Here is a 22,100-nt window from a genome sequence, read left to right as displayed (position 1 = left end):
CCTGCAGATGGCTGTATTAGAGAACACCAGCAATAAGATACAGGTGTATAGTGCGCTGGAGGCACCCAACACCCACTAACTCCTGCAGATGGCTGTATTAGAGAACACCAGCAATAAGATACAGGTGTATAGTGTGCTGGAGGCACACAACACCTACTAACTCCTGCAGATTTCGCGGCAAATTTTTCGTTCGCTCGCCTTTTCCCATCGTTCGCCCCGGCGGACTTACGTGTTTAATGTGTAAAAGAACGTTGACCTATGATGACACGTCTATCATGGGGTACAGGACAGCCAATTGAGACATGACAGCACATGGACACTTGGACATTCCCCCTAACCTATAAATACACCCGATCCGGCGGCCATTTTACATTCTTTCTTCTGTCACTATAGGGAAAGGTTGCTGTGTGGAGTAGGGACAGATAAAACGCTAGCTATTTGGTACACAAAAGTTCTTTTCAGGACTGGTATAGGTGTTAGGTGTATATAGGTTTGCTGTGCTACTGATTCTTGCAGCAGCCTGAGTGTCTTTTGTCAGTTTAGAGAAAGGGACAGAGCGCTGTGTGCTACAGGGAGAGTCAGTTTAGTCGTCATCATCATCATCATCATCATCATTAGCTGTTACTATCAGGTCCACAAAAGAGCTATTCCAGTAACCACTAATCGTTCCAGTCTCCTCTTTTTTGCCAGTTTGTATAGGGACAGGAAGGAAGCAGTGTGTCAGGCAGTGAGGGTCAGTTTAAAGACTTGCTGTTACTATTAGTTCCACAAAGGTTCTTTTCAGGACTGGTATCAGTGGTATGGTAATAGGCTTGTACACGTATAATATTCTTTCTTCCAAATATAGAAAGAATATTATACTTGACTGCTGCCCTTCTGCTGCAGTCTGCTAATCATTCACAACTCACTTGTTCCACAAAGCTCTTTATCAGGACTGGTAACTTGGTCTGTCTAGGGTGCTACAGTACATAGGGTTGAGTGAGGTACAGTCTGCTGTTCTGTAAGGACCGCTATCGGTCCACAATAGATAGGGTTGAGGTGCACTACTGCTGACTGCTGCCCTATACTGCAGCAGTCCTTCATTGGTATAGGGACTGACGTACAGTCTGCTAATCACTAACACACAACCTGCTTGGTCCACAAAAGTTCTTATAAGGACTGGTAACTTGGTCTAGGGTGCTACAGTACATAGGGTTGAGTGCGGAACAGTCTGCTGTTCTGTAAGGACCACTATCGGTCCACAATAGATAGGGTTGAGGTGCACTACTGCTGACTGCTGCCCTATACTGCAGCAGTCCTTCATTGGTATAGGGACTAAGAGTTTTGTCACAGGGTGATTTAAAAAATGACAGGCAGAGGAAGAGGCAGGCCCTTCCGCAGGGGTGGTAGGGGTAGGGCAGGAGCAACAGCCTTGAGCCAAAGTGGGAAGTTGCAGAAGGTGCGTTCAATTACTTTAAAGGACGCAGCAGACTTGGTTGAGTGGCTCACTCAGCCTTACTCTTCTGCACCCTCCTCATCCTCTCGATCTGCACCCTCTTCTTCACTCTCTGCTATGTGCACCCCCAAAGACACTACCACCAACAACACCACCACCACCACCACCACATACCTTCCGCTTGAGTCACAGGAATTATTTTTCGATCCATATCAAGAGGACATTTCTGATGCTCAGCCACTCTTGGTATTGGATCAGGAAGAGGAGGTAGCAACAAGCGCTACTCAGCAGTCTGACGACAGTACCCAGATCAGCCCAAGGAGGAGGTTGGTCCCCGGTGTTGCTGCCTACTCCGAGATCTCTACTTATAGGGGTGGGGAAGGTGACGTTGATGATGGCATGTCTAGTGATGTCACGTGGGTGCCCACAAGAGAGGAAGAGGAGGGGAGTTCAGAGGGAGATATGGACCAGCAGATAGGGAGGAGAAGCAGAAATAACTTGCTTTGCACAGGAGGGACAAAGCAGACTGCAAATGTATCAGGAGCGAGTCATCGACCATGTACGGTCACATCTGGCGCTCCCAGGACACCGGCACATGGCTCCGGAGTGTGGGCTTTTTTTAACGTGTCCGCTGCTGACAATAGCGTTGCCATCTGCAATCTTTGCAGTCAACGCATTAGTCGCGGTAAGCCCAACACTCACCTAGGGACGACCGCCTTAACCACTTTCAGACCGGACCATTTTGCTGGTAAATGACCAGAGGTCTTTTTACAATTTGGCACTGCGCTGCTTTAACTGGTAATTGCGCGGTCATGCAATGTTGTACCCAAACAAAATTTGCGTCCTTTTCTTCCCACAAATAGAGCTTTCTTTTGATGGTATTTTATTGCCTCTGCGATTTTTATTTTTTGCGATATAAACGTAAAAAGACCGCAAATTTTGAAAAAAAATGATATTTTCTACTTTTTGTTATTAGAAAAATCCAATAAACTCAATTTTAGTCATACATTTAGGCCAAAATGTATTCAGCCACATGTCTTTGGTAAAAAAAAAGTCAATAATTGTATATTTATTGGTTTGCGCAAAAGTTGTCACATCTACAAACTAAGGTACGTTTTCTGGAATTTACGCAGCTTTTAGTTTACGACTGCCTATCTCATTTCTTGAGGTGCTAAAATGGCAGGGCAGTACAAAACCCCCCCAAATGACCCCATTTTGGAAAGTAGACCCCCTAAGGAAATTGATAAGAGGCATGTTGAGCCCATTGAATATTTTATTTTTTTGCCTCAAGCGATTGAATAATGACCAAAAAAAAAATTTTTTTTTTTTTTACACAAAGTTGTCACTAAATGATATATTGCTCACACATGCTATGGGCGTATGTGAAATGACACCCCAAAATAAATTCTGCTGCTTCTCCTGAGTATGGGGATACCACATATGTGGGACTTTTTGGGAGCCTAGCTGCGTACGGGGCCCCGAAAACCAAGCACCGCCTTCAGGCTTTCTAAGGGCGTAAATTTTTGAGTTCACGTCTCACTACCTATTACAGTTTTGAAGGCCATAAAATGCCAAGATGGCACAAAACCCCCACAAATGACCCCATTTTAGAAAGTAGACACCCCAAGCTATTTGCTGAGAGGCATGTTGAGTTCATGGAATATTTTATATTTTGCCACAAGTTGCGGGAAAATTACAAACTTTTTTTTTTTTTTTTTTTTTTAACAAAGTTGTCACTAAATGATATATTGCTCACACATGCTATGGGCATATGTGAAATGACACCCCAAAATAAATTCTGCTGCTTCTCCTGAGTACGGGGATACCACATATGTGGGACTTTTTGGGAGCCTAGCCGCGTACGGGGCCCCGAAAACCAAGCACCGCCTTCAGGCTTTCTAAGGGCGTAAATTTTTGAGTTCACTTCTCACTACCTATTACAGTTTTGAAGGCCATAAAATGCCAAGATGGCACAAAACCCCCACAAATGACCCCATTTTAGAAAGTAGACACCCCAAGCTATTTGCTGAGAGGCATGTTGAGTTCATGGAATATTTTATATTTTGCCACAAGTTGCGGGAAAATTACAAACTTTTTTTTTTTTTTTTTTTTTTTTCACAAAGTTGTCACTAAATGATATATTGCTCACGCATGCCATGGGCATATGTGAAATGACACCCCAAAATAAATTCTGCTGCTTCTCCTGAGTATGGGGATACCACATATGTGGGACTTTTTGGGAGCCTAGCCGTGTACGGGGCCCCGAAAACCAAGCACCGCCTTCAGGCTTTCTAAGGGCGTTACAGTTTTGAAGGCCATAAAATGCCAAGATGGCACAAACCCCCCCCAAATGACCCCATTTTGGAAAGTAGACACCCCTAAATTTAGGGGTACACTAGTGAGACTAGGTAATAAATGGCGGGTGCCCTGAAACTATAAAAAAATAACTAACCAACCAGCGTCACCTGTAACAGTTATATGGTGATCACTGGTGAAAGGGTTAACTAGGGGGCAATTAGGGGGCTTTATGCGGTAGTATATGGGGGTCCCTGGCGCTATAAAAAGCTGCAGCGAACCTAAATACCTACCTGCCTAACTAGCGTCACCTGTGACACTAATACAGCGATCAGAAAAACGATCGCTTATTAGGCTGGGTTCACACTGGAGCGATGCGGGAACGCCACGAATGCGCGGCGGGTTCCCGCATCGCATGCCTCCCGGCGGCAGTTCACACTGCCCTATGCGAACTGCTGGGAGTGTCAGTGAAATGTTACTGACACCCCCAGATCAGTTCGCATATCGCAGTGCGATCTGCAAACTCGGATCGCATGGTGTGAACACCCATGCGATCCGATTCTGCTGCGGGCCAAAAAAAGGGTCCCGTGCGAATTTGCGGCGGGTGCGGCGGGTGCGGCGAATGGCTGAACTCGAATCGCACAGAGATCGGATGTGATTTGCACTGCAGTGCGGTGCGAATCACATCCGTTCTCATAAACCGCTGCAATGTGAACCCAGCCTTAGTGACACTGGCGACGGGGGGTGATCACGGGGTTAAACCTTTATTGGGGGGGTTAGGGGGGTACCTTAGAACTAAAGGGGGCTAACCCTAACTGCCCTAACAGTTATTAGTCACAAATGACACCCGCCGGGTGATCAGGGGGTTAAACCTTTATTAGGTAATAAATGGCGGGTGCCCTGAAACTATAAAAAAATAACTAACCAACCAGCGTCACCTGTAACAGTTATATGGTGATCACTGGTGAAAGGGTTAACTAGGGGGCAATCAGGGGGCTTTATGCGGTAGTATATGGGGGTCCCTGGCGCTATAAAAAGCTGCGGCGAACCTAAATACCTACCTGCCTAACTAGCGTCACCTGTGACACTAATACGGCGATCAGAAAAATGATCGCTTATTAGGCTGGGTTCACACTGGAGCGATGCGGAAACGCCGCGAATCCGCGGCGGGTTCCCGCATCGCATGCCTCCCGGCGGCAGTTCACACTGCCCTATGCGAACTGCTGGGAGTGTCAGTGAAATGTTACTGACACCCCCAGATCAGTGTGAACACCCATGCGATCCGATTCTGCTGCGGGCCAAAAAAAGGGTCCCGTGCGAATTTGCGGCGGGTGCGGCGGGTGTGGCGGGTGCGGCGGGTGCGGCGAATGGCTGAACTCGAATCGCACAGAGATCGGATGTGATTTGCACTGCAGTGCGGTGCGAATCACATTCGTTCTCATAAACCGCTGCAATGTGAACCCAGCCTTAGTGACACTGGCGACGGGGGGTGATCACGGGGTTAAACCTTTATTGGGGGGGTTAGGGGGGTACATTAGAACTAAAGGGGGCTAACTCTAACTGCCCTAACAGTTATTACAGTCACAAATGACACCAATGCAAAAAAAAAAAAAAAAAAAAAAAAAATGACATTGGTGTCACTGTGACTGGGGGGCAGGGGTAATTGGGGGGGTGATCGGGGGGTAAAGGGGGGGTGTGAGTGTGCCTGGCATGTTCTACTGTGTGTGTAGAGTGTTGGTGCAACTTACTGATCCGCTCTCCTCCGTGTCGGAACGAAAAATACCGACACGGAGGAGAGAATACATCACTTCCTCTCCTGTGTTTACATTACAGGAGAGGAAGTGATGTCACCGGGGATTTCTATTCGTCGGGAGCGATCGCGAGGGGGTGGCCATGAATGAATGGCCGTCCCCTCGTCCGGGATCGCTCCCGAACGAATACCGACCGCCGCAGGCACCGGGCGGGGGCCCGATCGGGCCCCCGACCCGCGGGAGGCAAGGGACGTACATGTATGTCCTTATGCCTGCCCGTGCCATTGTACCGACGTACATCGGCGTGCGGCGGTCGGCAACTGGTTAAGAAGGCACATGAGCAGCCATCACTGAGCCCAGTGGGAGCAACGTAACACACAAAGCCACACTCCAGGCTCTCACCGTCCAGCCTCGTCTTCTACTTCTCCTTCTCTTCTCTCCTCACAATTGTCCTCCACTCCACCTTCCATCACGCCAAGCTCACGTTTTTCTGCAAAAAGGCAGGCTTCCGTGGGCCTAATGTTCGAGCGTAAAAAAATGATGACGCCGGATAACCCTCTTGCCCAACGGTTGACGGCTGGCTTGTCAGAACTGATAGCCCGCCAACTACTGCCATATAAACTGGTGGACTCGGAGGCCTTTCGCAAATTTGTGGCCATTGGAACACCACAATGGAAGATCCCAGGAAGAAATTATTTCTCAGAGAAGGGCATCCCAGAGCTATATGGCCATGTTCAGCGGCAAGTGAATGTATCTCTGGCACACAGTGTCGGTGCCAAGATACATCTGACCACAGACACGTGGTCTAGCAAACACGGGCAGGGAAGGTATATCACTTTTACTGCCCACTGGGTGAACCTTCTGACGGCCGTCAAGCATGTAACCCGTGGCACCCATGTAGATTTGGTTTTACCGCCACGGATTGCATGCAGGCCTGACTCTTCTTCTCCTCCTCCTCCTACTCCATCCTCCTCCCTCTCCTCCTCGGCTGACTCCTCCTTTTCCGCTGCTAGCGTCTCTTCCGCTGCACCGCCCAAGCTCCCCAGAACCTATTCCACATGCCAGGTGAGACGTTGCCATGCCGTGCTGCGTCTGTTGTGCCTGGAAGCCAAGAGCCACACTGGCCCAGCACTCCTTTCAGCTTTGCGTTCACAGGCAGATCAGTGGCTAACACCGCTCAATTTGACAGTTGGTAAAGTGGTGTGTGACAACGGTGCCAATCTGCTTAGCGCATTGAAACAGGGCAAAATCACGCACGTGCCATGCATGGCACACGTCTTAAACTTGGTCGTGCAGCGATTCCTTGTCAAATACCCTGGGGTCCAGGACATCTTGCGGCAGGCAAGGAAAATCTCGGCCCATTTCAGAAGATCTTACACGGCCATGGCTCGCCTTGCTGACATTCAGCGGCAACACCATCTGCCGGTCAGACGTCTTATTTGCGATTGCCCGACGCGATGGAACTCAACCTTCTATATGCTTGATAGGCTGCTCCAGCACAAACGTGCAGTTAACGTCTACCTGTATGAACTCTGCGAAAGAAACGGTTCTGGGGAGCTGGGGTTTTTTTCACCGCGCCAGTGGCTGCTCATGCGCGACGCATGCAGACTTCTGCGGCCATTTGAGGAGATCACCAAACTGGTCAGTCGCAGCCATGGCGCCATCAGTGACATGGTACATTATGCCTTCTTTATGGAGCGTGCATTGCGTCGTGTCATTGATCAGGCTGTGGAGGAGCAGGAGTGGGAAGATGAGGAAGTCGCAATGCTGGATGAATTCCCAGGGGGGGCTACTCTATCTGAGACAAGTCAACAACAGGAGTCTGAAGAGGAGTCAGAGGAGGATGGTGCCGGGGCGGATGAGGAGGAGCAAGAAGAGCGTGCTTTAAACCTTTCTGGGATCCCTGTTGTGCGTGGATGGGGAGAGGAGAATGAAGAGGACGACATTATCCTGGATGATGAGCAGGAGCCAGGCCACCACACCGCTTCCACTTTAGTGCAAATGGGGGCCTTCATGCTCCAGTGTTTTAATAGGGACCCCCGTATAAAAAGCATAAGGGTCAAGGACCAGTACTGGGTGGCAACGTACTTAGACCCCCGGTACAAGCACAAAATGGCGGAAATGTTACCGCCGTCGCAGAGGGCTGTCAGAATGCAGCACTTCCAGGCCTTGCTTCGAGAAATGCTGCATTCTGCTTTTGCGTGCGCTGGCAGAGGAGCAATTCCCACTCCCAGAGAAGGATTTGCGGGTACCAATCCAACAGCAGGAAAAAAGAGGATAAAACTGCGCTACGGGAAAAACAAATAGTATTGAACGGAAGCTGCAATTCAAATGTACACCAAAAATACACCAAACAGAAATAGAAAGAAAAAAGAACTGCGCTAACCACAAATACCCAATATGATTAGGGTATATAGAAGTGCCAGACCCACACTGTGGGTCTTAGTATCTGATGTCTCTAAGACCACCTCCAAAGTGTAGTGTAAACCATATACGGATAAATGCAATTGAATACAAAAACAAACCATAAATACGTGTCAAATAATGTGAATTCCCCAAACACAGTATAAGTATATCAAACTCTGTGTATGAACCCCTAAACCATAAAAATGAGAATATGAAAAAAATATTTGCTATTAAGCATAAATGGGCTATCAAAAGAATATATGTTTGTGTTTAGAGACACTCTATATAATGTCCATATAGTCATGTGTCAAAAATAATAATAATAGAATGTCCATATAGTAAAGAAACACCAGTGAAGCAAAAATTCAAATGAGGTACGGCAGTGAAGAAAAGTTCCAAACGGCTGAATTACAGATACACGAATTGAAAATCTTCTCCAAAGATGTGGTGTGCTTATCCCATCACCGAATGAATGAATTGGCTCCTTACTAGATCCAAGCGACCCCCCGTTACAGAGGGTCACCACAAGCAGCAGCAGTCAAAGGGTATCCGGATAACACTTCCTCCTCAGGTGATCACGAATCTTCCACGCGATAGGGTTATGGCTGTCACTCACTCCCAACTCGACGTGGTATCACATAAGGAAAAACATAGGCTCCAGATAGTGTAAAACCAAATGACTTTAATTTTTAAAAGCGAACGTAAACACTTACATAAAAGACTTTAAAAGCAGGTTCAAAACAAAGACGTGCACCGGCCGGATACACGCCAACGCAGAGACCAACCCGTCCTTCCTGGTCCACAAAAACGAACACGACTGGGGTGACGTCGACACGTTCGCACCGCCCTACGCGTTTCGTAATAATTTACGTCGTCCAGGGGCCCCTGGACGACGTAAATTATTACGAAACGCGTAGGGCGGTGCGAACGTGTCGACGTCACCCCAGTCGTGTTCGTTTTTGTGGACCAGGAAGGACGGGTTGGTCTCTGCGTTGGCGTGTATCCGGCCGGTGCACGTCTTTGTTTTGAACCTGCTTTTAAAGTCTTTTATGTAAGTGTTTACGTTCGCTTTTAAAAATTAAAGTCATTTGGTTTTACACTATCTGGAGCCTATGTTTTTCCTTATGTGATACCACGTCGAGTTGGGAGTGAGTGACAGCCATAACCCTATCGCGTGGAAGATTCGTGATCACCTGAGGAGGAAGTGTTATCCGGATACCCTTTGACTGCTGCTGCTTGTGGTGACCCTCTGTAACGGGGGGTCGCTTGGATCTAGTAAGGAGCCAATTCATTCATTCGGTGATGGGATAAGCACACCACATCTTTGGAGAAGATTTTCAATTCGTGTATCTGTAATTCAGCCGTTTGGAACTTTTCTTCACTGCCGTACCTCATTTGAATTTTTGCTTCACTGGTGTTTCTTTACTATATGGACATTCTATTATTATTATTTTTGACACATGACTATATGGACATTATATAGAGTGTCTCTAAACACAAACATATATTCTTTTGATAGCCCATTTATGCTTAATAGCAAATATTTTTTTCATATTCTCATTTTTATGGTTTAGGGGTTCATACACAGAGTTTGATATACTTATACTGTGTTTGGGGAATTCACATTATTTGACACGTATTTATGGTTTGTTTTTGTATTCAATTGCATTTATCCGTATATGGTTTACACTACACTTTGGAGGTGGTCTTAGAGACATCAGATACTAAGACCCACAGTGTGGGTCTGGCACTTCTATATACCAATCCAACAGCGCCTGCAAGAAGAGGCCGGTTTGAAGATGTGTTGGTGACTTCCGATATGAGGTCATTCTTTCAGCTGACCCATCGACAGGTGTCATCCGGATCCAGCATCAGGGAACGCCTAGACCGTCAGGTGTCCGACTACATTGGGTTAACGGCCGATGTGGACGCTCTGAGGAGTGATGAACCCCTGGACTACTGGGTGGGCAGGCTTGACCTCTTGCCAGAGCTTGCCCAATTTGCAATCGAACTGTTGGCTTGCCCCTCATCCAGTGTCCTGTCCGAAAGGACGTTCAGAGCAGCAGGGGGGATCGTGACCGATAAGCGTACTCGCCTAGCTCACGACAGTGTTAACTACCTCACATTTCTAAAAATGAATGAGGCATGGATCTTGGAGGAATTCAACACATGTGACCAGTAGACCATGTATATGTCTATAAACATTTTTTTTAATCAAGCACACAGACCTTCTTTCTTCATTTGGCTCACTTCCTTGTCCCAAAAAAGCACACCGTACTATATGCCCCTACCCCCCTCTTTGAAGAGGTTGAGCGGTGTCATATTTCTACTGGGGCTGCTTATGATATCCCTGTGCTGTGCTGACTTCCTCCTGGGGGTTCTTATTATGAGGGGATCACACCATCCCGGTGCTGTGCTGAGTTTCTCCTGGGCCTGCTTACTATGAGGGGATCACACCATCCCTGTGCTGTGCTGACTTCCTCCTGGGGGTTCTTATTATGAGGGGATCACACCATCCCTGTGCTGTGCTGAGTTTCTCCTGGGCCTGATTACTATGAGGGGATCACACCATCCCTGTGCTGTGCTGACTTCCTCCTGGGGGTTCTTATTATGAGGGGATCACACCATCCCTGTGCTGTGCTGAGTTTCTCCTGGGCCTGCTTACTATGAGGGGATCACACCATCCCTGTGCTGTGCTGACTTCCTCCTGGGGGTTCTTATTATGAGGGGATCACACCATCCCTGTGCTGTGCTGACTTACTCCTGGGGCTGCTTACGGTGCTGCTGTCAGTGCTGTATATCACGGTGCTGGTGTGAGTGCTTAATGTCACGGTGCTGCTGTCAGTGCTGTATATCACGGTGCTGATGTCAGTGCTTAATGTCACGCTTCTGATGTCAGTACTCTCTACCACGGTGCTGCTGTCAGTGCTGTATATCACTGTGCTGATGTCAGTGCTGTATGTCACGCTTCTGATATCAGTGCCCTCTATCACGGTGCTGCTGTCAGTGCTGTATATAACGGTGCATGTGTCATTGCTGTATGTCACGCTGCTGGTGATCATCTCCTGCACCCTCTTCTTTGCCTACCCTGGTCCCTGACCTTCCCTCTCCTCCATTGCCTTCATGCGCTCCACAGTCCTGAATTGTCAGAACAATTTCCCAAATAAAAAAAGAATGCTTGTAGTTATCGATCCCAAATTCACCTCATACATGTATTATGTCATTGGCCAGGTGGTGGGACTATGTTTTCCCTGCTAATAATTACCTCGTGGCTGAAAATTCGACCTAAAGGTTTGAAGTCAATGGGGCCCGCGGCAAACGTTCGGTTTCGCGATCGATCGGCCTCGTTCACGGTCCGCGTTCGCGAAACGTCCCGTCGGAGGTTCGGGCCATCACTACTGGAGGCACACAACACCCACTAACTCCTGCAGATGGCTGTATTAGAGAACACCAGCAATAAAGGGTAGATATAGATGTATACTGTGCTGGAGGCACACAACACCCACTTTAACTCCTGCAGATGGCTGTATTAGAGAACACCAGCAATAGAGGGTAGATACAGGTGTATAATGCGCTGGAGGCACACAACACCCGCTAACTCCTGCAGATGGCTGTATTAGAGAACACCAGCAATAAAGGGTAGATACAAGTGTATACTGCGCTGGAGGCACACAACACCCACTAACTCCTGCAGATGGCTGTATTAGAGAACACCAGCAATAAAGGGTAGATACAGGTGTATACTGCGCTGGAGGCACACAACACCCACTAACTCCTGAAGATGGCTGTATTAGAGAACACCAGCAATAAGATACAGGTGTATAGTGTGCTGGAGGCACACAACACCCACTAACTCCTGCAGATGGCTGTATTAGAGAACACCAGCAATAAAGGGTAGATACAGGTGTATACTGTGCTGGGGGCACACAACACCCACTAACTCCTGCAGATGCCTGTATTAGAGAACACCAGCAATAAAGGGTAGATACAGGTGTATACTGTGCTGGAGGCACACAACACCCACTAACTCCTGCAGATGGCTGTATTAGAGAACACCAGCAATAAAGGGTAGATACAGGTGTATACTGTGCTGGAGGCACACAACACCCACTTTAACTCCTGCAGATGACTGTATTAGAGAACACCAGCAATAAAGGGTAGATACAGGTGTATACTGTGCTGGAGGCACACAACACCCACTAACTCCTGCAGATGGCTGTATTAGAGAACACCAGCAATAAAGGGTAGATACAGGTGTATACTGTGCTGGAGGCACACAACACCCACTTTAACTCCTGCAGATGCCTGTATTAGAGAACACCAGCAATAAAGGGTAGATACAGGTGTTCGCGCCACATGAATATGGTGCAAATGGTCCACAAAGTTCTGAATTTGCCAAACAGACGAACGGCTGATGTTTGAGTCGAACACCAAGCTCATCCCTAGTCAGGAACCAATCAGTGGAACAGAAGCAAATGGAGCATGCAGAAGAGGTGGTCAGGGACAAGCCAGGGTCGGTGCAAGCGGAGTTTGGCGAGAGATGTTGGACTAGCTGGGTCAGCAACTGGAACGATGATGCAGAATGACAGAGTCACAGGATACAGGCCAGCGCTGATTCTGAGAACTGGCGCAGTTTAAACAGCTCCTTTGGCGCCAACATCTCTCACAAATGCACGTGAGCATGCCAATGAGCATGTGTATGCGCACCTATGCATGCACATAAGTATTAGCCGAATTGCTATGTCTACAAGAGGAAACATAAATTATCCCGTAAAGTAGAGGTCGACCGATATATCGGCCGATATTTGGCATTTTTTTAATTAATCGGCATCGGCCGATTGTGCTGATAAAAAAGCCGATTACATGTTCAGCGAGACTTGCAAAAGACTTCTGTGATAGAAGTCAATGTAAGTTGCCTGAAGACATCAGTGAAGGACTTTCCTCCTCTCTGGGCTGCCAAGAAAAGATCAAAGTGATGCAATGTTTCTTCTTCAATGGGCTGAACTCCCTGTGTAGAAGTTCTCAATTTAACCATTTAAAGACTAAATCTTTTCTGACACTTGTTGCTTACAAGTAAAAATCCAGTATTTTCTGCTAGAAAATCACTCAGAAGCCAAAAAAATTATATATATATATATATATATATATATATATATATATATATATATATATATATATATATATATATATATATATATTATTTTTTTTAGCAGAGACCCTAGGGAATAAAATAGCGGTTGTTGCAATATTTTATGTGACGCGGTATTTGCGCAGAGGTCTTTCAAATGCAAGTTAGCCCTTTTTTTTTTTTTTGTCCAAAAATTTTGAGTACCTGTTTTTGTCTATTTAATAAATAGTTTTTTTTTTTATCTAAATTATACATACAAGTGAACTGATTGGAGGTTTGTTTTGTTTAATAAATGTGTAAGAAATTTTCTGCATCACTTATTAAGGCTGCTTTCACACTGGATCGGGCAGGCGTTGGCGGTAAAACGCTGCAAGTTTTAGCAGCGATTTACCGTCATTTTAGCCCCGCTATTCGGCTGCTAGCAGGGGGCAGTGAAGCGCTGCTGCAAAATCGCATTGCATGTTGCTTAAGCAGTGGTGACCATTCATTTCAATGGGCAGGAGTGGTGGAGGAGCGGTGCTGCTTGCAGGATTTTTTTTTTTTTGCTAACGTCCTGCCAGCGCATCTCCTCATTGTGAAAGCACTCGGGCTTTCACACAGACTGAAGGGGAGCCGTTTTTAAGGCAATTTACAGGCGCTATTTTTAGCCCAAAATCGCCTGAAAAAACGCCCCAGTGTGAAAGGTGTCCAACTTAGATTTTATGAGATGAAGGGGGAAAAAAAAAAAAAAAGGAAAAAATAAATAAAAAAAATCGGCCTAACATATCGGCCCAAAAAAATTGGCATCATATATCGGCCATCGGCCGCCACGATTTCTAAATATCGGCATCGGCCAGAGAAAAACCCATATCGGTCGACCTCTACCGCGAAGTCGGTCCGGAGGGACCATGTTGTCTACTGGCATGCCCTTCTTGACATTCAGATACCCAAATACCTAAATTTCACTGTGCCCCATAGCAGCTTGGCATTAGATATTCCCAGTATGGTGCAGTTAATAAAATAAAGAGGACTGAGATAACTGGTTGTTGTGTTAATAAACTGTAGTACTGTGTCATGGGTGGAACTATGAATATACTATTATAAAAAAAAAACATTCTTATAAACGGCCGCCCCTCCCCTCCAGCAAAACCCCCAAATCTCTACCCTCTACGTACATCCTAGTTTCCAAAAACCCTCAAAACCAGGCTCTACTTTTTCTACACAAATGCGTGAAAGAATCTCCAAACATTACTATAGAAGAGATGTCCATTGTTGGGCCAAATGGGGGGGGGGAGGGGAGTGCGAAAAAGAAGACAAAGCCAATAGAAGCACACATAGTACACCACACCGATGGGTGGGGAAGGACAAATTGCGCTTTCGTAGTGAGCTTATTTGAACTTTAGTAGAGCTTTAAGGATCTCCAGGGCTGGACTTACCATTGGGCTTGACTTGGCTCAAGCCCATGGGCACCCGCCCCCCAATAGGGGGCCCCGTGGGCGCGATGCATAGCCAAGTGTACTCGGCTACGCACCTCTCACGGTCACGCCCAGTCCCGCCATATGACGGACACAACACAGGGACTGGGCGTGACTGTGAGCCGAGCCGAGTACACTCGGCTACTCTCGGCTCCGCTCGGGACTGTGAGAGGACCCGCAGCCGCCGAGAGGACCCGCAGCCGCCGAGAGCCGCCAAGAGACGCTTAGAGGATCCGAGAGCTGCAGAGATAAAGAAGACTATGTATCTCGGCAGCTCCATTTTTAAACTTCAAGACTGCAATGACAAGGCTGCAAATGACACTGGACAAGGCTGCAGATGGATGGGCAAGGCTGCAGATGGATGGACAAGGCTGCAGATGGATGGGCAAGGCTGCAGATGGACGCTGATAAGGCTGCATTGATGGGCATTTAAATTTATTTTTTTTCCTTAACCCTTTCATGACTAAGCCTATTTTTGGCATTTGGTGTTTACAAGTTAAAATTCATATTTTTTGCTAGAAAAATTACTTGGAACCCCCAAACATTATATATATATATATATATATATATATATATATATATATATATATATATATATATTTTTTAGCAGAGACTCTAGAGAATAAAACGGCGATTGTTGCAATATTTTATGCCACACAGTATTTGCGCAGCGGTGTTTTAAACGCAACTTTTTGGGAACACTTTCATGAATAAAAAAAAAAAAAAAGCAGCAAAATTAGCCCAATTTTTTTGCGTAATGTGAAAGATAATGTTACGTCAAGTAAATAGATACCAAACATGTCACACCTGATAATTGCACGCACTTGTGGATTGACGACAAAGTACGGTGCCTAAAAATCTCAATAGGCGACGCTTTAAAAAATTTTTTTACGGTTACCAGGTTAGCGTTACAGAGGAGGTCTAGTGCTAGAATTATTGCTCTCGCTCTGACGATCGCGGCGATACCTCACATGTGTGATTTGAACACCGTTTACCTACGTGGACGCGGCTTCTGTATGCGTTTTCTTTGCTTCGCGAGCTCGCGGGGACGGCGGGCGCTTTAAAAAAACATTTTTTATTTTTTTATTTTTTTTATTTATTTTAAAATGACTAAATTGTTTAAAAAAATAAAAAAATAAAATGTGATCACTTTTATTGCTGTCACAAGGAATGTAAACATCCCATGTGACAGTAATAGGTGGTGACAGGTACTCTTTATGGAGGGATCGGGGGTCTAAAAGACCCCCCCACCCCTCCTTAACACTTCAATGTATTCAGATCGCCGAAAACGGGGATTCTGAATACCGTATATTTTCTTTAAAACCGGCGCCATTGGCAGCCAAGTAAATGGGAAGTGACGTCATGATGTCGCTTCCGTGTTTACTATGAGGAGACTGGAACGACGCCGATTACGGCTTCGTTCCAGTTCCTCCCCAGTGGCCGGAGGCATCGCACGTGGAATCGGTGCTCCCGATCGAACGGGAGCACCGGTAACAGCGGCGGGAGGCGGCGGGAGGCATAACAGCCGAGTGGCTTTTAGCCACATCGGTTGTTATGGCTGAAAAGCCAATCGCCTGCTGAAGAAAACGGTACCGGGATGATGCCTGCAGGTGCGGGCATCATCCCGGTATACCCCCCGGAAGCCGAGTACGCACATCTGCGTACGCTCGGCGGGAAAGGGGTTAAACTTCCCTCCTAAAACTTTTTTTCCTTAAAATTCCCTCCTAAACTTGGGGTGCGTGTTATACGCCGGTTGCGTGTTATACGCCAATAAATACAGTAATGTATAGAAGGTAGGGCCCCGAAAGTGACCCAAGCCCAGGGGCCCGCACCACCCCAAGTCCTGCCCTGAGGATCTCCACAATTAAACTCATACCATTAATGTTTCGGTAATATTTCACATCTGCCTCACATGGAAAATGAAATACACAGAAGAGATAGTTAAATAGAATTCCGATAATAATAATAAGAATGATAAAGTCGTATCTCACCCTTCCCTTCCGGGATCTCCACACTTTTTAAGATCCACTGATACAACGGGAATTGGTAGGTTTGGCCTTCGGGACAGGTCACGTTGACATAATTGCAGTACCAGGGATCCAGAGGGAAATTTAGGTAGCTCTGCATGGACAGCCTAATAAACAGGAGTTCTCCAATGTCTTCGTTTACAGGGATCGTAAACTCTGTCACCTGGGAAAGCCAAAAGTAGAATTTAAGAAGTTTGCACACACTACAAATCTAAGCACTGGTCATGGATAATTCAAAGGGCGTGCGGGTAGATATCAACAGACTTTAAAAAAAAAAAAAGTAGATTAAAGATCAAGTGATACATTTTGTACTTTATGAATAATGCAACTAAATAAAGAGCTGCGCTCCCAACATATGCATAGTTGCCAACATTGTAAAAAAAAAAAAATGGGACACTTTTTTGGCAGTAGGCGGAGTTGTATTATAATTAGGGGGCAGGACATGTGGTTCTGGGTGTGGCATATAAAAGGGTGCGGCAAAATATGGGCGTGGTTTACGTAAAACGGTGGACTTTGCTTACACGTGGCTCAAAGGGGTGTGGTTAGAGTCTGAGATGAATACGGGGGGAGAAGGAAAGGAGGGGGGGAGAGGGAAAGGGGGGGAGGGAAAGGAGGGGGGAGAGGGAAAGGAGGGGGGGAGAGGGAAAGGAGGGGGGGAGAGGGAAAGGAGAGACAGCAGCCCCCTGATCCTACACCACAATAGCAATATGTGTTTTCCAGAGTTTGAAAATCAGCAGATAAAGATACTCCAAATACCTGGTGTTGGCGCTTCAATCATCCCGGCTCCATGATTGTTGTGGTGTCAGGATGATTGAAGCGCATTATTTCTATTATTACATTGTAATATGAAATTAAATCATTTAACTCACCATAATGTAGAATCAGTGGGAGCCCTGAGCGCATCACTAGCCACGTTGCCTGTCACCAGATTCCATCAGGTGTCCCAAGCGGAGTCTGTCCTTACATCAGGTGCCCCATCAGAGCAGCCTTCCTCACATCTGTGTCCATCAGTGGAGCCCCTCCTTACATCTGGTGCCCCTCTGACATCCAGACTGCCCCCCCCCACATCTCCAGACCGGCCCCCACATACTGCACAGACTGGCCCCCACATCCACAGACTGGCCCCCACAGACTGGCCCCCACAGACTGGCCCCCACATCCACAGACTGGCCCCCACATCCACAGACTGGCCCCCACAGACTGGCCCCACATCCACAGACTGGCCCCCACAGACTGGCCCCCACATCCACAGACTGGCCCCCACAGACTGGCCCCCACATCCACAGACTGGCCCCCACAGACTGGTCCCCACATCCACAAACTGGCCCCCACATCCACAGACTGGCCCCCACATCCCCAGACTGGCCCCCACATACACAGACTGGCCCCAACATACTCACTGCACGGACTGGCCCCCGACAGGACATATGATCTCCTGTCCTCCAAGCGGCAGCCGTCGTTGCCGCGCTGACTTTGAACTGTGGCACCGCCCACTGCTCTTCACACACACTGGCAGCAGGGGTGGGCGGCGGCACAGGTTCTCTATTGAAGACCAGATTCTGGTCTTCTTAAAAATGGCGGCCGGCGGCAAAAAACAGGAAATTTGAATTTCCCGGGACAAATCTAATTTCCCGGGACAAAATTAATTTGCGACAAATGTCCTAATCCCGGGAATGTCCCGGGAAATTCGGGACAGTTGGCAACCATGCCTATGCATAAATACTGTGCTCATATAAAAAAAAAAAAAACATAACAAATCTCATAAAAAATGGCTATTAATGATCAACTAATTATTCAGTGTAATAAACATATAGCGAAAGCAACAAAAAAACTTTTAGAGAAATATGTCAAGTTTTAATAAGTCTTCCCGTTATTTATTTCTCAAGTGCTAAAACATTTTTAGTGGTTTTATATTTCATTGGTAGCCTTTATCTATGTGTCCTGACAGACTCCATGGCAGTCCACGTGTGGGTTAACCCCATCTCCTCTCCGATGTTATAGGACTCCATTCCCATAAATGTGAGCTCTCAGACAGAGACTGCGTTCCTTTTTTGTCCTCCTCTTTGGACCACTTACAGCATGCGCACTTACGTTTTATTTGATGTCCCGTCCGGACGAATGAGCCCCTTCGGGCCAGAGTCGGGCACATTGATGAAGTGGTGTGAGAACCCAGGGCGGGTGAGTGGTTCCAGGCATAATGCCCTGGTGGTGGGGGGGGGGGGGGGGGCAGCCCGTGTATGCCCAAGACAGGACAACCAGAGTGGTGCAGCTGAACTGGTAGGGTCTGAAGATGGTGCCTGTGACATCGGTTTTCCTCCATGGCAGCAGTTTGTTTTTTTTTTCCTCTTTTTCCCTGGCTCTAGTGTCCTCTGGCAGTTTTCATTGTGGCTCAAATGCTTCTGCATTTCAGAACACCATGGCACTTCCTGGCCACGGCTGTGTATGTCCATGTGCTGAAATATCTCAATTGGAAGTCCTGTACCCCATGATGGATGTGTCATGCGTCAAAGTTCTTTCACAATGTAAACGCATTTGGCGAATCGCGAACGAGCAAAGTTTACCGCGAACCGCAAGGCCATCTCTACCCATAATCTACGTTTTATGATCTGTTATTTTATACAAGTTTAAATTTCCTTATAGAATGGCTCCCTCTAGTGGCTGATCTACATAAATGCCTAAGATTGTATAATTAACCTTTGGCCCGTGTACACACGGTCGGACATTCCGTCAGATTTTTTTTTTTCTGACGGATTTTGTCCGAAACTGGTGTTGCATACACACGGTCGGACAAAGTTTGTCGGAAAATCCGATCGTTCAGAACGTGGTGACGTTATTTCGTTTACGACGGGACTACGTTCAGGCTAGTAGCCAATAGCTTTGGTCTTCGTAATTTTGATCTGAGCATGCGTGGCACTTTGTCCGATCGGAATTCTCTACACACGATCGGACAAAGTCCGATCGGATCATGCTGTCGGAAAATTTTATAGCCCAGCTCTCAAACTTTGTTGGTCGTACATTCCGATGGAAAAAAAAGTCCGATGGAGCCCACACACGGTCGGATTATCCGACAACACGGACATTTTCCATCGGAATTTTCCTACCGTGTGTACAAGGGCTCATTCATATCGATTTACATTGTTTAGTGAACAGGCATTAGTTGTGTGTGACGTGGCTCCCAAACAAAATTGACGTCCTTTTTTTTCCCCACAGATAGAGCTTTCTTTTGGTGGTATTTCATCGCATTCTTTTTTTTACTTTTTGTTATAATAAATATCCCCCAAAAATATTTAAAAAAAACATTTTTTTCCCTCAGTTTAGGCCGATAAGTATTCTTCTACATATTTTTGGTAAAAAAAAAATCGCAATAAGCGATTATTGATTGGTTTGCACAAAAGTTATAGCGTTTACAAAATAGGGGATAGTTTTATGGCATTTTTATTAATATTTTTTTTTTACTAGTAATGGCGGCGATCGCCGATTTTTATTATGACTGCGACATTATGGCGGACACATCGGACATTTTTGACACATATTTGGGACCATTGTCATTTATACCGCAATCAGTGCTATATAAATGCAGTGATTCCTGTGTAAATGACACTGGCAGTGAAGGAGTTAACCACTAGGGGGCGAGGAGGGGTTATGTGTGAGGTTATGTGTTTTTTTTATTGTAGGGGGGCGCCACGTGACGTCACTGATCATCCTTCCCTATAAAAGGGAAGAGACGATCGGTGACAGGCTCAGTAGGAAGCACGGGGAGAGGTTTATCTCTCGCAAACCAATCAATAATCGCAATAAGCGATTATTGATTGGTTTGCGCAAAAGTTATAGCGTTTACAAAATAGGGATAGTTTTATAGCATTTTTATTAATAATTTTTTATTATTATTTTTTTTACTAGTAATGACGGTGATCAGCGATTTTTATTGTGACTGCGACATTATGGCGGACACATCGGACATTTTTGACACATTTTTGGGACCATTATCATTTATACAGTAATCAGTGCTATATAAATGCAGTGATTCCTGTGTAAATGACACTGGCAGTGAAGGGTTTAACCAGTGGGTGGCAGTGTAGGGATTAAGTGTTCCTAGGGGTGTGTTACTAACTGTTGGGGGCTGAGCTTTCATTTAGTGAACACCGATCTCTGCTCCAATCACATGGAGCAGAGATCAGCGTCACTAGTTGCTAGGCAGAATGGAGAAATGCTGTTTACAACGGCATTTCGTCATTCGGCCGCCCCGTGAGACGATCGCGGGTATGCCCGCGGCGATCGAGTCCGCTGAACCCCGCGACCGGACTCACGGGGGTCCCGACCAGCACGGGAGCATGCCACCGGCGGCGCGCTCAAGATGGCAGGGCAGCAAATTTAAAGGGACGTACAGGTACGCCCATTTGCCTGCCCGTGCCATTCTGCCGACGTACATGCGCTGGTCGGGAACCGGTTAAAATGGTTTTCAATAAAACGCAAAAGGACTCACCGTCCCTGAAAAAAAAAAAAGATCCACATTTCTTAAAGAATTCCAATTCCAATACCCTTGAAGGCAGATACATATTCCTCAAAGGAAAATTGGAGATCTCATCCCATCACCATAGCAAACGTACCGTATTTATTGGCGTATAACACGCGCCGGCGTATAACACGCACCCCAAGTTTTGGAGGGAATTTTAAGGTAAAAAACTTTTAGGAGGGAAGTTTAACCACTTAACAACCGCCCATTGCCGATTAACGGCTTCAGGGCGGTTGTTTAACTCTTAGAGGCCGGTAATTAACGGCCTCCCAGAATTCTGCTCTCCCCCGCCCCCTGGAGCACGCACTCGAGAGCATCCGTGAGAGCGTCCGCTCATCGCGGCCGATTACCACGTGATCGCTCCGTCAAATGACGGAGCGATCACTTGTAAACAAACCGGCATCATGTTATGACGCCGGTTCCTCCCTCCCCCTCTCTGTCCCGATCGGTACAGCGGAGGGGGAAGAGATCGGTGTCAGCAGCGATGTGGGCTGCATCTTCAGTGCCCACATCGCTGCTCACCGAAATGTAACCCCTCAATTCCCTGCCAATGCCCTGCAATGCTCTGCAATACCCTGCAACACTCTACAATGCTCTGCAACACTCTACAATGCTCTGCAACACTCTGCAATACCCTGCAACACTCTGCAATACCCTGCAACATTCTGCAATACCCTGCAACACTCTACAATGCTCTGCAACACTCTGCAATACCCTGCAACACTCTGCAATGCTCTGCAACACCCACTAATTCCCTGCAACACTCTGCAATGCTCTGCAACACCCGCCAATACCCTGCAACACTCTGCAATGCTCTGTAACACTCTAGAATACTCTGCAATACCCTGCAACACTCTGCAATACCCTGCCATTACTCTGCAATACCCTGCAACACTCTGCAATACTCTGCAATACCCTGCAACACTCTGCAATACCCTGCCATTACTCTGCAATACCCTGCAACACTCTGCAATGCTCTACAACACCCACCAATACCCTGCAACACTCTGTAATGCTCTGCAACACCCGCCAATACCCTGCAACACTCTTCAATACCCTGCAACACTCTACAATGCTCTGCAACACTCTAC

General features: G+C 46.8%; 1 protein-coding gene across 1 annotated transcript in view; it reads right to left on the bottom strand.

Moving 5' to 3' along the window:
- The window catches only part of LOC143957717 (arachidonate 12-lipoxygenase, 12R-type-like), a 161,646-nt gene that overhangs the window by 122,885 nt on the left and 16,661 nt on the right, over positions 1 to 22,100 (bottom strand). Inside the window, exon 2 of the mRNA XM_077467415.1 lies at positions 16,461 to 16,659. Coding sequence (XP_077323541.1) covers positions 16,461 to 16,659 — 199 coding nt within the window. The remainder of the gene's footprint in view (positions 1 to 16,460; positions 16,660 to 22,100) is intronic.

Source organism: Lithobates pipiens, unplaced genomic scaffold (assembly GCF_037356315.1).
Source record: "Lithobates pipiens isolate NorthernLeopardFrog02 unplaced genomic scaffold, aLitPip1_a1.2 Scaffold_55, whole genome shotgun sequence".
NCBI classification, from domain to species: domain Eukaryota; kingdom Metazoa; phylum Chordata; class Amphibia; order Anura; family Ranidae; genus Lithobates; species Lithobates pipiens.
Note: the sequence above shows the minus strand (reverse complement) of the source record. Positions and strands in the feature narration are given on the sequence as shown.